The following is a 15,734-nucleotide window of genomic DNA, read 5'->3' on the forward strand; positions in this document are numbered from 1 at the left end:
TACTTACCCCTGAGGACTCAAATCCAGAGAGTCTTCCCTGCTGTGCTGTAAACTTGGAGAGCCTAAATCTGATGCTGCATTGCTAGCAGCAGTGGCTGTTCCAGTGCTTACTGTTGTTGTAGCACCCAGCGTTCCTGAGCCATTAGTGCATGCTTTTGGGGGACTTGTCAGCAAAGTTTCTGATTCAGCCAGATTTTTCACCTGATGCATCACACCTGGGAAAAAAGGAAGAAAGAAAACCAGAAAGAGGGGAGGGGGTTTAAAATCTAATGATGTGCCTTTCTTCTCTCCACAGCCCTCTATGCACAATCTATTCCAGAAGGCTGACATACTCTTTACAACAACTACTTAGGCATCAGGGCTGACAGGGAAATCATGATACTAATATAAACAGGACTAGATCTAGCTCATCATAACTTGTAAAGACTATTTAGTACACAATCCCTAAGCAAATGTTGGTCACTGTGTAAGTAAAATGTGGACTAGATCAGCTTTTAGTCTGCTCTAGAATGGTTGTTCTTCTAGCATATAAACCCATAGGATATAAACTGTTGAGCTTTTAGTAAACAGAAAACTGGAGCAAAGCAGACCAAAAAGAAAGGTGGTTTTGGTGGAATTAAGAGTTCTTTTTGATGGACAAATCAATCTTAAAAGAGGTACAGGAAAGTTTCATATAAGACAGGAATAAAATCTTAGTTTTAGATTTTGGATAGATACGTCCAGTTACAAAAGGCATTTCCTGTTTTGGGAAAAGGCTTCTTCTGCATATAAATCAACCCAGAATGATGATGATCATAACAAAATCAGTAATAATAATTATAATACATCAAGAAGTTATACAAACACCTCCTAGAGAGGAATTTTATGTAATATATATATATATTTCAGTAGGGTAGACGGTATAGCCCTCTGAGATCTGGCTAGGCATATGCAATTCCTAGGATTTATGTTGTTCTCCACCCATGCTTTAGAATCATGAAGCATGAATACTTGTAAACACAACAAATATTGAATGGAAATGTAAAGGCTTATAAATTGAAAAATCACATCATGCAAAAACTAGTTTTCACAGGTTTTGTATCTAATACCGTTATTTCACTGTACATCCCATCCCCATAACATTTCAAAAGACAAGGTCTCAGAGATCTATCATGTCAAGAACCAGAATCAATTTTTTAAAAAACATTACCTTCTCTCCTGAAGTAAACACTAAAAATATCAGGTAACTTTTGCATTAAGATTTCAGCCATTTGAAGGGCACCAACAACTATCTTAAGGTCTTGACTTGACAACATGGAGGCAATATGACTGCAACAGAAAAATATAGCTTTTTTGACAAACTAGCAAAATTAAAGGTGTGTCTATATATGGTGTGTATATACAATTAAGAACATCTTCAGAAGGGGACATACTGTAGAAAAATGGGTAAAAAGTATTTATGTCAAGGCTATTTCATCACATGACATGGTGCCATCCTGAATTTTCTGCTGCACAATGACCAAAAAAAACATACAAAAACAAGCCTGCAATCTAACCTAGGAGGCCTTTTTTTGCCCAGTTCCATGTTTCTCTAAAGTAAGATTGTGAGCTACTATCAGAGTAGCCACTTGAAAGATGGGAACGTAGGCTGCCTCCAAGATGCTTTGGTATTTGATACCTTTTTCAGTCTTTGGGGTTTTTTTCTAGAGTCCACAGCAACCTCCATGTCTTCTAAGAGTCAATTTGAGAACTATCTCTCAATGGGTGAATTAGGTTTCGTTAGTATAAAAATCAGGCTTCTACTTCCATATATAAAATAGATTTAGGTAATGAATAAATATTCATAAAAAGAACATGGTAGTTGTGTGTTTTATCTACATTTGAATATTTTAAGAAAGGTAATACAGTAGAGTCTCACTTATCCAACATAAACGGGCCGGCAGAATGTTGGATAAGCGGATATGTTGGATAATAAGGAGGCAATAAAGAAAAGCCTATTAAACATCAAATTAGGTTATGATTTTACAAATTAAGCACCAAAACATCATGTTATACAACAAATTTGACAGAAAAAGTAGTTCAATACGGAGTAATGCTATGTAGTAATTACTGTATTTACGAATTTGGCACCAAAATATCACGATGTATTGAAAACATTGACTACAAAAATGCGTTGGATAATCCAGAATGTTGGATAAGCGAGTGTTGGATAAGTGAGACTCTACTGTACCTATATTGTTGAAAACCTAATCTCTTACGTGGCATCTTTCACACCCTAACTTTAATCAAACTGAAAGTCCAAATTAAGATAATAATCCCTTCAGAGTGTCATTCAGAGCATGTTTTATATAGAAATGTGTATTAACAGTTACCTTGATACTGCATGATTTTTCAGCACATCCTTCAGAAGTTCTGCATCAGCAAAATAAATTATCCTAAGAATTGCTCTAAGGCACTTGTGTCTGACAGCGGGTCCAGCTGAAGAACTGTATACTTCATAGAGAACACCAAATAAGGTTTTAATGAAAGATTTAGCCAGTTCTGGGTCTTCCTTCATTAACTGTGCTCGAGCATCATCCTTCTTCGATTCTGGTTGTCCACCTATAGCAAAACAGGTTCACAGAAGAACATCAACAACATTTCAAGTGAATTTTTCTACACTGACTTCTTCATGTGCAGTCCTCAAGGTAGTTTGCTAAAGAAACTAAAGGACGTAACAACATAAACTGTCTAGTAGCAACATTTATAGAAACTGTTAAGTAAGTCAAGTATGTAGAACACTGGATTCAAAATATCACTTTAGCAGACAGGAAAAAGGACTTTGTTATAAACTGAAATGGTTACAAATTTATTCTATTTTTTTCAAACTAAGCCTCTATATGAGAAGCTACTATAATATTCCTACCAATAGCACCTTTGTACAGTAATGGGATTGTGTGCCCCTGTGAGACAATAGCCTATGCTAACGGCAGATGTGCTGGTGGTAGGGTCTCCAATATCAGAAATGCTTTTGCTGAGAAGGCAGGCTAATTGTGCCAAGAAGCTACTGGGGAGAAGCAGTAACGTGGGGATGATGCCAACAGAGGACTTTTCAGAGACAATGGCAGTGGTACCAAAGCTTTTTACTGTAGAGATTAGGCAATAGTAAACCACTTTTAAAACCTACCTTGAAATTCCTAAGATGGGAAGAGTCCAAAATAAAACAAGAGATACTGTAGTGCCAAAATATAAGGTTAGAAAGCACTCAGCAAACTGCTAGTGAAGAGCAGAGGACAAGTACAAGTGACAAAAGAGCAGCAAAAGTAAAAGGAGAAAGAAATATAGTCAGCCTTCTACATTTGCTAGAGCTAGGGGCATACTGGCAAAAAAAAAAAATCCAGAGATTTGCTTTGCATGACCCCCAGTGTGATTCAGTTCTTCAGTAATGTGTCAACACAACAAATGAAAAGACATATAGCCCAAAATTTGATCTTTCTTCTAAAAACAAGATACCTGAAATTACAAAATTTACACAGAAAGGGCATCTCAGCGACAACAAAGAAAACTAGATCTTTAAAAATGTACTTACTAGTGTTGGTATTGGCTAAAGGATTAGGTTTTCTTTGAATGGCACGTGCTGTTCCAGTATCCTCATTGATCTGCTGCATAGAATTAAAGTCAATTGTATAAACACGCCCCAGCGTAGACAGACTTATTTCATCTTCACCAACTTGATGAGCTGCCTACAGACGAATACACAGAATTTGGATAGAAATTATGGAATGATTTAGTATATTCTCCTCCTTTCTACACTGCAATGAATGTTTAAGCTTACATAAATGAAGATACCAATGACTATTATTTGGGTAAGAAAGAAAAGAGACCACTTTTAAAAATAATCCAACAAGAATTTATCTATTAATTTTTATCCAAAAGAGAGGCTTTCACTCGGCTGTTACATTTATTGGTACTTCTTAAGAAGGCTACACATTTATGAAAGTGGCTGTTAAGTAATATATAAACCCTGTGTAATATGGAGATATTTAAGGAATATCCTGGAATTAATACCTCAATTATCCGGCTATCAATTCTGTTATAGGGATGCCAGAGACCTCTATCATCTCGCCATTGCCATATTGCACCGTCTGTGTTTTGTGTGTTTCCTTTCTTTAGCATAGTGTCAACAGCAAAAATTCCTTCTTTAGGGAGGCATGGCATCAATTCACTGAAAGGGGGGAAAATGAACATTTTACTAACAGTGCTTTTGTCCATTTGCAAAATCCATCAATGACCTCATTTCAATGTAGAGTCTTGCTTATTGAACATAAACAAGCTGGCAGAACATTGGATAAGCAAAAATGTTGGATAATAAGGAGGGATTAAGGAAAAGTCTATTAAATGCCAAATTACATTATCATTTTACAAATTAAGCACCAAAACATGATGTTTTTCAGAAAATCAACAGAAAAAGCATTTCAATACACAGCAACGTTATGTAGTAATTACTGTATTTATGAATTTAGCACCAAAACATTGCAATGTATTGAAAACATTGACTACAAAAACATTGACTACTTAAAGGCAGACTGTGTTGGATGATACAGAACTTCGGATAAGTGAAAGTTGGATAAGCAAGACTCTACTGTACTATGAACTAAAATCCCAGGTGAATTCTGAAAGGGAAGGTTGCAGGAAACATACCAGATAAGTGAAGTAAGTTCATACAGTTCTTGAGGACTTCTTGGAACAAGGTCTATTTGCTCTTGACAACTTCCATTTGAAGCTCCACAAAGAAGGAAGTGAAGAGTTTCTGCAATATCTTTATGTAATAAAAAAGAAAAAGTAAAAAACCACAATTTTACTCTGTCACAACTTTTTTCTGTACTAACTGTTCTTAATAATGTATCTCGGAACAGGGTGGTTTCAAGAAAAGTGCTTTTTAGGGGTATCAGATTTAAATGTCTACATCAACAGTAACTGGAAGCAAGAAGAGTGTACTCATAATGCTCCTCGGAATGTAAGAAAATATTCCAGTTGAAAGAAACAGAAACAATTTGTCTTCCTACAGAATTGGTTTCTCAACAATTTTGTCAACTGTTTTGATTTACAACAAAATAAACAGATTATTGCTTCCAATGTCAAATCACTGCTTTCCAACAAATTTTATGAGCTACTTTTGTTCCTATTTCTTTCAGGAAGCAATTATTAGAGCAACAGGAAAAACTAACAAAAGTAATTTTAAACATTGGTTGTGTCCATTTAAATGCAGATTGCATAATACATATAATGCTTAATTATGGAATATGTTTTGGACATGTCCAATGGTCTGTATGTATTACAGAATATTTTTATTTGAGAAAATGTTTGAGATTTGTAGGCATATACAATTTATTTATACACTGCTTTTCTCTCAGTTCTGCTGAGGCCATCCAATGTGAGAACCATTTTTTTTAATGTGCCAGAGACTGGTATCCATATTTGCACCTTTAGTGACAACTGTTTCACTATTTCCTGAAAACTTTCCAACAACCATCAGATGATTGCTTATGGCGTCCAGCATCAGTCCACAAACCAAGTTTTTGGATAGTATTGCCTTAAAAGATTCATATTTCAAATTTGGAAAACATCCACCAGTGTGGAATAGTCAGAATATATTATTGTTTCAGCTACACAGAGTTAAATATTCTACACATTATATACTGAAGTTTTATTTTTTTTATTTATAGTCATCTTATGTTAATGTACATAATGTACAGCTTATGTTAATGTAGCTCAGAAGAATATTATGTATATTTTCTGTTTTGCTTGTTTTCCTTTGCTCCCTTTTCTTCTGATTTTTTAAACTTGTAAACCAAAGCATTTTCATAGAAATTAGATAAAGGCAGTTTCTCAATAGATGCTTCTGAAAGCGACCACTAAGTTTTCTACAATCTACCCACTCAAATCCTCTAGAAATGTTAAGCAGAATTTCACATAGCCCAATATGGCGTGTGATTTGATAGAATTACCAGACAAGCCTCATTTGAATAACAATAGTACAATTGTTTTCTATATATATATATATCCAAAGTAAAAACCACACTGGCCTCCTCCTAAATCTATGGATGCCATACTCTGTTACAATTACTCAATTTTAATTTTCTGACCACAACAAAATATTAGAAATTGCTTTAGAAACAAGCTGAGCACTTCCACAAGGTATATTCACCTGCAGCCACACAAAAAAAGTGGGAGGCCTACATAATGCCCACACATCTCCCAAACGAGCTATACATTCTCACTTTTCCATTTGATTATGAAGTCTGTAACTGGTAATAAGACTAAGCTTTTTTATTTTCTTCTATTATTTTACGTTGCCTCTGTATATTTGTCTTATTTATTATCTTTGCATTATAGGATGCTTTATTTTTCTCGCAAATCCCACTGTGAAATTTACAGTTTTGTGCACAAGTACCTACCCCCTGCCCCAAAAGGTAATTAAGTTATGTTATCCCCAATGACCCCATACAGCAGTTTATAAATACATGCTACAATAGCTTTATTAACTTTTTGCAAATGTCTTGACACACCTATAAATCATATGTGGGCAGCTATGGTGGACTGAGGAGGAATATGGAAGCTATGTAGGGCAATATATACTTTTAAATTTTTTTGTCTTAAACCAATCCCTCCCCCTGCCTTGAAAAAAAAAACCTAGGCCATCTTTTAATAGGATATAGCCCAGAAGTCAACTTCCGTTTCTCACTGTTTGAAAAAAACCTGCTTGGACATAAAACAGCTCGGGTGTGGAATAAAGTCAAAACAGTTCTCTCCCCCCCCACAACCAAACATTTGGAAGCAGTCCCAAAAGGCTATCTAGTTTTGTTTTGGTTGTTGTTATTACTATGTATATTGTATTTTTGTTGTAAGACGCTCCAAGTACCTTTTGGGAGAGGGAGCAAGATACAAATAAAGATGATGATGATGATTTAGCTTCTGTGATTCTAGAATACAAAACTAAAGTACTCCTGAAGGATGTCCATCTAATCTAAATATCTACAAAGTGGAGATTCCATTACTCTGAGGCACCCTATTCTACTTTCCAATTCTTAGAGTAAAAGGATTCTTCCTAATGTTTGGATGGCATCTCTTTTCTGGTAACTTGAATGGATTAGTTCATGTTCATGTCTACGGAGCTGAAGAAAACAAGTGTACACTGTATCATCACCCAAAATATTTTCCTTGTGTAATATTAAAGTACATGCGTCATAATACACAGATGTAAAATGACATCTTTATTTAGATAGTCAACCAAAGGGAGTATTATCTTCAGTGATTATGATGAAAAGGCAGATAAGTAAATAAAGTTATAATTAAAAACTGTAAAAACCTTTTGAAACTTCTTGCCTCCCACTTGGCGGGGGGGGGGGGGGGGGGGGGGGACGGGTTCAAAAGCATATTGGGAAGAGGCCTCCTGCAGTCCACAACCATAATTTCCCCATCCCTGTGACAGATTATAGCAACTGTAAACAGAATTAAAAGGGGAAAGTATCATATGCGCATCCACACAAACTTACTTTGCTTCATGAGTTGAACTGCTAATGTAGGACAGTTGGAGCACATTAGGGAAAACATGCGCACCACCATGATGAACATCCCTGAGCTCAGAATTGGAGGAGTCACTACAAGGAGCTGTTGAATATTTGTGAGCAAATCCTTGGAGGCAACCTGTTGAAGCAGATTCTTTAAAGAAAGAAATAAAGAGTTTTAACAATCACCTGATCAAAATCTTTTAAATATTGTGTTAAAGAAAGAAAATAGGCATTACCTCTTCGTGTTGGAAGTTGTCCACTAGACGTGCAAAACAGAGGCAAGTGCTTTCTACTGACTTTTTGTCCTATTAAATACAATATTTTATACAAATATTAAAGTTTCAATATATCGGATTTGTCAAATCAGGCACATCAAAAATTTCAATCCTGGAATTGCACTGTTAACAAGCAAAAGCATCTATCCCACCTTTGAGACCCAGTCCACAATCATCGCCCTGGAAACTAGGGCAATCTGTACTTCATTTGAGCTTAAAATAAAAAGTGATATTAAATATCATTGCCTCTAGTGGGTTTCATTTTTAATAAGGGATAGTAGAAAACCTTCATTGCACATGGAGTTCACTATAAAACTTAACAGAACAAAAAGTTTAGATTTATCCCCAATAGCTGCTGACCTGGTGGGTTAATCTTTGTGTAAGCAATGGTAGAGAATCTGCAACAAAGTGAAACTCGTCAGGAGTGATGCTCTGGCAACAGTTGGCGGCAATCGCCAGTGCATTCCTCTGGGCATTTATGCTGAAAAATTCCAGATACAGCAGACAGTCTGCCAAGCCTCCCTATAATAGAAGAAAAGAAAACATATCAAACAGTTCAACCAAAAGGAGTTTTATATCACCAGTAACATGCACAGGTTTCTGGGTGTAACTGCTCAGGGTGGGGGGTGTCTAGTAATTATCAAGATATAAAATGGTATTCTTTAATGTGGATACTTACTGCCTGTAGAATAGCTTTACTATGTCTACGTGATAACATCTCCAAAGCAGTCAGTGCCTGCTCTGCCACATCAATACATTGAATAACTTGCAGCTGGAACAAAAGTGATTTAATTAGTTTTCAGAGTAACAAGAAACTAGATTAAAAACTATCTAAAGCGTAAATGATTTCAAAATGCTCAGTCTTCAAGTTTTAGTTTAATAGCTTAATAGCTTCTACCACTTCTAAATATCCATACTTCAATATGATTTGCCACAAATGCTGTAGTTTTGTTGATTATTTGAGGAGATTTCTTTCCAACTATCTGTTTTACACAACAGATAGTTGGGGCTGGGCTGTGGCGCAGCTGGCTAGTAACCAGCTGCTATAAATCACTACTGACTGAGAGGTCATGAGTTCGAAGCCCGGGTCGGGTTAAGCCTCTGACCATTAATAGCCCATTAATAGCCCCGGCTTGCTGTTGACCTATGCAGCCCCGAAAGACAGCTGCATCTGTCAATTAGGGAAATTTAGGGACGCTTTATGCGGGAGGCTAATTTACAACACCATAAAAAACTGCCAGCAAAACACGAGGAAAGGAATGAGGAAGTACAGCCACTTCTGGACGGTGAAGCAACAGCTCCCCCTGTGGCCGGAATCGTGAAGCTGGAAAAATGTTAAAAATGCCTCTGAGTCTGTCTAAGGTATGTTGTTTGTTGGCATTGAATGTTTGCCATATATGTGTTCATTGTAATCCACCCTGAGTCCCCTTCAGGGTGAGAAGGGCGGAATATAAATATTGTAAATAAATAAATAAACACATATTAACAGAATTTATTCCATTTCCTTACTTCATCATAAAAAGAAAAATGATTGCTGTTTATTTAAGAGGTACAAGGGCCAGCTCAGTTCTAACTTGGCACAATTTTCTTCTCACTTCTATGGAAGCTTTAGAAAGATAACTAGTTTACAGTGAAAAGTTTGCAAGAGCAGTTCTGATGCTAAAACCCCTGGGATGAGCATTCTACTCCAAAGCATGTTTGTTATTCTAAAATTATGTCATTTGTCTCTACCCTCTTTTTTTCGCTGCTAGTGAACCTCAAAGTTCCAGCTGAAGAAAAATTGCAGAAGACACGTCAGAAACAATATGAATAAATTAGCCTGCTAGTAAGTAATAAAGGAAATTTTTTTAGAAAAAGAAAAAGAAAGAAAAACCACCAGGAATACACCAATCTGCTAGTCTTTCACAATGGGTTTTTGAATACAGGAGGAGAAAAGGATACATGCTGCAAATTCCAAAGTCTCCATGGTACTAATACCTTTATTAGATTAAACAGAGAGACACAAAAATACCTTTCCAAACTATAGGTTTTGCATTGAGCAAAGGTGTTTAAAATACAGACAAGAAGATAAGGACAGGTTGCTTACCTGTAACCATGTTTCTTCGAGTGTACTCTGTGAATTCACACTAATGGAGAGGCTGCGCCTGCGCAGGTCCCAACGGAAAACTCTTCCCAAGCTGAAGTTTAAATTTTGGCGGTAGCCACGCCCCTCCGTCCCCGGAGGGCATATAAGGCAGCCCTCGGCGTCTCCTCCCCAGTTCCTACGCCGCTAAGGCAACGAGAAAGGAAGAGGGTTTGCCAGAGGGGAAGGAAGGGCGGGCTTGTGTGAATTCACAGAGTACACTCGAAGAAACATGGTTACAGGTAAGCAACCTGTCCTTTTTCTTCGTGTACTCTGTGAATGCACACTAATGGAGACTAGCAAGCTTAGGTCTCGGAGGCGGGCTAAGCAAACCCTGACAACGAGAAAATGTCCAAACATATGTTTATTAAACATCAAAACATGGTCCGAGGACCCATTAAAGTATTGCATTAACACACGCCAAACACCGAGAGCAACCCGGTAAGGCATGATATAACCATTTAAGAGCACATGTGTAAGTAGGAACATCATTCCCCCAAAGGGGGAAGGCAGACGCAAATAAGGCACAAATTGTCAAAGAGAACAGTGCAAACATGTACCGAACAGGAAAAACGACAAAAAAGTCGCATGGGGAAAACATCCACAGAGAAGTCATAAATGCATAAGGTTTAGGACAAGCATGAAGATAAAACTGCCCTAGCAAAGGCTGAATCCTTTAAAGTTTTTTGGTCTACCCTATAGTGAGACACGAATGTAAGGGGGTTGGACCAGATCGCTGCCCTGCAAATGGAGTCCAGGGGGATGCCCCTTAGGAAGGCAGTCGACGTGGAGAGACCTCTCGTCGAGCGCGGGCGGACTGACGGAGGAGGAGGTCGTTTGGCTAGTTCATAGGCCAGTTCAATGGCCTGAGCGATCCAATGGGACAGTCTTTGTGAAGAAATAGGATTGCCCAGTTTATCTGGAGCATGGGCCACAAAAAGTTTTGGGGACTTTCGAATGTCCTTAGTACGGTCCCGGTAGAAAAGAAGTGCTCTACGCACATCGAGGAGGTGCAGTCTCCGCTCAAGGGGAGACGAGGGGTCTGGGAAGAAGGCGGGAAGGACAATGTCCTGGTTAAGGTGAAAGGCCGAGACCACCTTGGGAAGGAAGGTGATGTCCGGACGGAGGACGGCGCGGTCATGATGAAAGCGGAGGTAAGGTTCATCAACCCGAAGGGCCGCCAGCTCCGAGGGTCTGCGCGCCGAGGTTATGGCCACCAGGAAGGCAACTTTCCAAGAAAGGAGACGTAGGTCGGTCGAAGCCAATGGTTCAAAAGGGGAGGCAGTGAGCTGGGAAAGCACGAGCTCGAGGTTCCACCCCGGAGTAGGAGGTTGAGACGGTGGGCAGATGTTATTGTATCCTTTCAAGAAGGTTTTGACAAGGTGATCGGAGAACAACGACGGTCTACCATGTTGCTGAAAACACCAGGATAGAGCGGCCAAGTAAGATTTCATAGAAGCAAGAGAAAGTTTTTGGTCCGCCAAAGACATAAGGAAGTCCAGGACAATCGGTACCGAGGTTGGGAAGGCAGTAATTCCCCGGGAGCGAAGAAAGGAACGAAAGCGAGAAACTTTATAAGTGTAGGCCCTGGTTGTAGCCGGTTTGTGAGCTGCGCGGAGGACCTCCTGTAGGTTGTGCGGGAGGGAGGTCAGGCGAGAATCCTCCAAACAGTGAGATGTAGAGAGGGGAGATCCGGGTGCAGGATCTGGCCGTTCTCCCTGGACAAGAGGTGAGGTAGAAGGGGCAGAGTGAAGAAGGTCGCTCTGGAGAGATGAAGAAGAGCCGGGAACCAAGGTTGACGGGGCCAGGCTGGAGCTATCAGGATTGCCGACGTCGGTACCGACCGGAGTTTTTGTAGGACCTTTGGTATGAGAGGAAAAGGCGGAAAGAGGTAGATCGGTTCCGCAGACCAGTCCAGAAGGAAGGCGTCTCCCAGGCAGCCTGGAGAGGAGGACGGGGGAAGTCTTGCCCCGTATCGAGGCAGCTGAGCATTCTGGGGAGAAGCGAAAAGGTCTAGAGTGGGGAAACCCCATTTGTGAAAAAGAGAAAGAAGAGTCTCGGGGTCGAGCATCCACTCGTGGGAGGAAGTCGTCATCCTGCTGAGGGCGTCTGCCAAGTTGTTCTGGATCCCGGGAAGGTGAATCGCCGAGATTTGGATGTTGCGGGCTATGCACCAATACCACAGCTGGGAGGAGAGGAGCATCAGCTTCCTTGAACCCGTGCCGCCCTGTTTGTTGATGTAGAAGACTGCTACCGTGTTGTCTGATTGGACGAGGACAGACCTTTGGGAGATCAGGCGGGAGAAGGCTTTCAGAGCCTTGAAGATAGCAAGGAGTTCCAGAAAGTTTATGTGATTGGCCTTCTCGGAGGGAGACCAGAGGCCTCGAACAGTGAGACCCTTCATGTGGGCTCCCCAGCCGAAATTGGATGAGTCCGTGGTTATGGTGGTGGAGGGGGGAATCGGGTGGAACGGAAGACCCCTGCAGACGTTGGAGAGGGATTTCCACCAGAGAAGCGACCGACAAACATGGGGCGGGACCGAGAGAAACCTCGAGTTGGGGTGGCGAAATGGCTTGAAAACGTCTATGAACCACCTCTGCAGGGTCCGGAGATGGAGCCTGGCAAACGGGGTCGTGAGGACTGTGGAGGCCATGTGGCCGAGCAGTACTTGGATGGATCGAGCCCGAACCCTCCGGTGGGTCTCGCAGAAGATGATTTGTTGGCGAAGGGCTAGAAACCTGTCGAGCGGGAGGGAGACAGTCCGAGCGATTGAGTCGAACAGGGCACCGATGAAGCGAATTTTGTTCGACGGGGTGAGGTGAGATTTGTCGTGGTTTAGCTGGAGACCGAGAGACTCTAGAAGAGAGAGGGTGTAGTCGACGTGACGTCGGAGGAGGGCAGGGTCGGATTCGACCAGAAGCCAGTCGTCCAGATAAGGAAAGACTGTGATCCCCTGGAGTCGGAGGTGGGCAGCCACAACGGCGACGACCTTGGTAAAGACCCTTGGGGCCGTAACGAGGCCAAAGGGTAAAACGGTGAACTGGTAGGTTTGGTCGAGAACTTTGAAGCAGAGGAAACGCCTGTGGGCTTCTCGAATCGCTACGTGGAAATAAGCGTCTCGTAGGTCTATAGACACGAAGTAGTCTCCGCGTTGAAGCATCGGCAGGATGGAGGCGATGGACACCATCCTGAACTTGGTCGGGCGTATGAAGGTATTGAGCATACGTAAGTCCAGAATGGGGCAGAGGCCCCCGCCTCTCTTCGGGACCGTGAAGTATCTGGAGAAGAAGCTTTGAGGGTCCCGTACCGATGGAGAGGGCCGAATAGCCCCTTTCGCGAGGAGGGCGTCGACCTCTGCAAGAATTTCTCGGGAAGGGTTGGAGAGGAGGACCTGTCCCGTGGGCGGGAGCCCCTCGAACTCTAAGGCATAGCCTTCTTGGACAATTTTGAGAACCCAGGCATCTGAAGTAATAGATTTCCAACGGTGAAAGAAGGGAGCCAGGCGGTCCAGAAAGAGACCATGAGGTTGATTTGGCGGAAGAGAGAGGTGCAGAGGAGTGAGAACCGCATCGGTACCGAAGAAAGAGTCTCTGGAGGGAGAGATGGCGTCAGGAGCGCCGGTGAGGTTGACCAGCGGTGGGGGTGGTACGGCCACGTTGTCTCTGCGGCTGAGTCGCCCGACGAGGCTGTTGGCGGTTCTGGTTGTTGGATACCGAGGGACGCCTGAAGGATTGCTGGCGGTAAGAGGGAGGCGGGAAGCGCCGAAAACGTTGAGGAAACCACTTGGTGCGGTGTGTTTGAGGTTGGTCACCACATTTAGTGGCCAGAACTTTAAAGTCATGATTGGTTTTGAGCTTGTCGTCCGTACCGGAATTAAAGAGGCCCATGGCGTCGAAGGGGAGGTCTTCAATGACTTGCCTGGAGGAGGAAGACAAGCCGGACGACCTCAGCCAGGCGTGGCGACGAATGGCAATGGCGTGGGCGATCATTTTGCCGGCCGTGTCGCCCGTATGCTTAGCCATCTGGATTTGATGATGTGCTAGCGAGTCGGCCTCTTGTTGGAGGGTGGACATGACGGACCGGTCTTCATCCGACAATTTAGAGAAGAAGGGCTGAGCTTTTTCCCAAAGGATCTGCTGGTATGCCCCCATACAGGCCCCATAGTTCGCCATTCTACAGAGTAGAAGGGCTCCGGAATAGAGCTTCCGACCGACCGCGTCAAACCTCTTGCCCTCTCTGTCTGCAGGGGTAGTGGATTCACGGCCGGAAGACTGAGAAGCTTTAACGACCATGGAGTTCGGGTCGGGATGGTGTTTAAGCCATTCTAAAGTGTCGTCATCTGTACGATACCAAGACTCGATTCTCTTCGAGGTAGGAGGGATCGAGGAAGGAGTCTTCCACGAAGATTGGATGACATCTAGGAGATAAGGCAAAAATGGCAACAGCGTGGCTGGAGGGGCCTGGGCTTGGACCCGTTTGAAGACCGGGTCAGTCACTGCTTTGGAAGTCTGCTTGATTTCCAGACCCAGGGCATCGGCCATTCTAATCATCTGTTCGGAGAAGGCCCGAATGTTGTCGGTAGGCGAAGGAGGGTCCACCTCATAGGCGTCATGAGGAGGAGAGAGATCGAGGCCTAAGGATACCACCGAGGCCGAGAGAGCGGAGTCAGGGCGATCTATATCGACCTCATCGTCCCCAGCCCCTTGAGGGGACTGGGGGGGAGATGACAACACAGTCTCTGGTGGCGGCAAAACCTCAAGAGCAGGAGCCATCTGTGGCCGAGTTTCTTTGGAGGCCGAGGCCTGGGCCGCTCGAGCCAGGCGAGTGGTCTGTCTACCCCGTTCCGGTGTCGAGGTCGGGGGAAAAAGCTGTTGACGAGACGAACGATGAGAGACAACAGGTCGAGGAGATGGCACCCTGACCACTGTCTGGGTGGAGTGGTGGGGTGAGTCCTGCAACTCGCCATCAGAAAGTTGCTGAGGAGAAGGTTGGCGAGGTCGCTGAGCGGGAGCGATCGGAGAGGATCTTCTAGAGGAAGTCGCCGAAGAAAGGACGTCCACCTTGGAGGAAGCAGAAGAGGAAGAGCGTTGGGTTGCCCTCTTCTTAGCGAGCGGTTGCTTCGATGGAATCCTCAAGGATTTACCCGGTGTGGGAGGGACCATTGCTGAGTCGGATTGGGTCCGACGAGCTTCCTCGTGAGCCCTTTTCAGGGCGATCTTCATCGCCGAGGTCGACGGAGGAGCTCCGAGATGGGATCGAGCCGAGGATACGGAAGCCACCGAGCTCGATGTCGAGGAAGGGCCGACCCGGCCAGAACGTGTCGACACCGTAGCCGTGGTGAGTGTGCACGGTGGTTTAGCGGCCTTAGACGATCTGGAGGCTCTGGACGCCTTAGACGAGACCGAGGGAGCTTTAGGTGTTGGAGCCGACATCGATCCCGGATTAAGCGGCGGCTTCGTGCCCGAAGTCGACGGAGCGGGTTCAGGGGCAAGCGATTTTTCGTAGAGCGCCGCTCTAAGCCTCGCGGCTCTATTCTTCCTTGCCTGAGCCGTTAGGGCCAGGCAGAAACGGCAGGTACCGACGACATGTGCCTCCCCGAGGCAGTAGAGGCACTTGGCGTGGCCGTCGGAATCAGGAATCTTAGCGGCACACTGAGTGCAATGCTTGAAGCGAGTCGTAGACATGAGAATCCGAAGTGAACCTTGCGGCGGAAAAAAAGGAACTGGGGAGGAGACGCCGAGGGCTGCCTTATATGCCCTCCGGGGACGGAGGGGCGTGGCTACCGCCAAAATTTAAACTTCAGCTTGG

At 43.2% G+C, this 15,734-nt stretch overlaps 1 protein-coding gene across 3 annotated transcripts in view; it reads right to left on the reverse strand.

Annotated features, from left to right (window-relative positions):
- Window positions 1-15,734, reverse strand: part of trip12 (thyroid hormone receptor interactor 12) — a 105,137-nt gene that overhangs the window by 39,957 nt on the left and 49,446 nt on the right. For all 3 annotated transcript variants that reach the window (XM_062976617.1, XM_008106225.3, XM_062976616.1), the window contains 10 exons: window positions 8,484-8,576; window positions 8,165-8,326; window positions 7,766-7,834; window positions 7,515-7,680; window positions 4,660-4,777; window positions 4,027-4,183; window positions 3,548-3,701; window positions 2,352-2,580; window positions 1,190-1,308; window positions 8-215 (listed from right to left, as the gene is read on the reverse strand). In XM_062976617.1, coding sequence (XP_062832687.1) covers window positions 8-215; window positions 1,190-1,308; window positions 2,352-2,580; window positions 3,548-3,701; window positions 4,027-4,183; window positions 4,660-4,777; window positions 7,515-7,680; window positions 7,766-7,834; window positions 8,165-8,326; window positions 8,484-8,576 — 1,475 coding nt within the window. The remainder of the gene's footprint in view (window positions 1-7; window positions 216-1,189; window positions 1,309-2,351; window positions 2,581-3,547; window positions 3,702-4,026; window positions 4,184-4,659; window positions 4,778-7,514; window positions 7,681-7,765; window positions 7,835-8,164; window positions 8,327-8,483; window positions 8,577-15,734) is intronic.

The sequence above is a fragment of the Anolis carolinensis genome, chromosome 3 (genome assembly GCF_035594765.1).
Source record: "Anolis carolinensis isolate JA03-04 chromosome 3, rAnoCar3.1.pri, whole genome shotgun sequence".
NCBI lineage: Eukaryota > Metazoa > Chordata > Lepidosauria > Squamata > Dactyloidae > Anolis > Anolis carolinensis.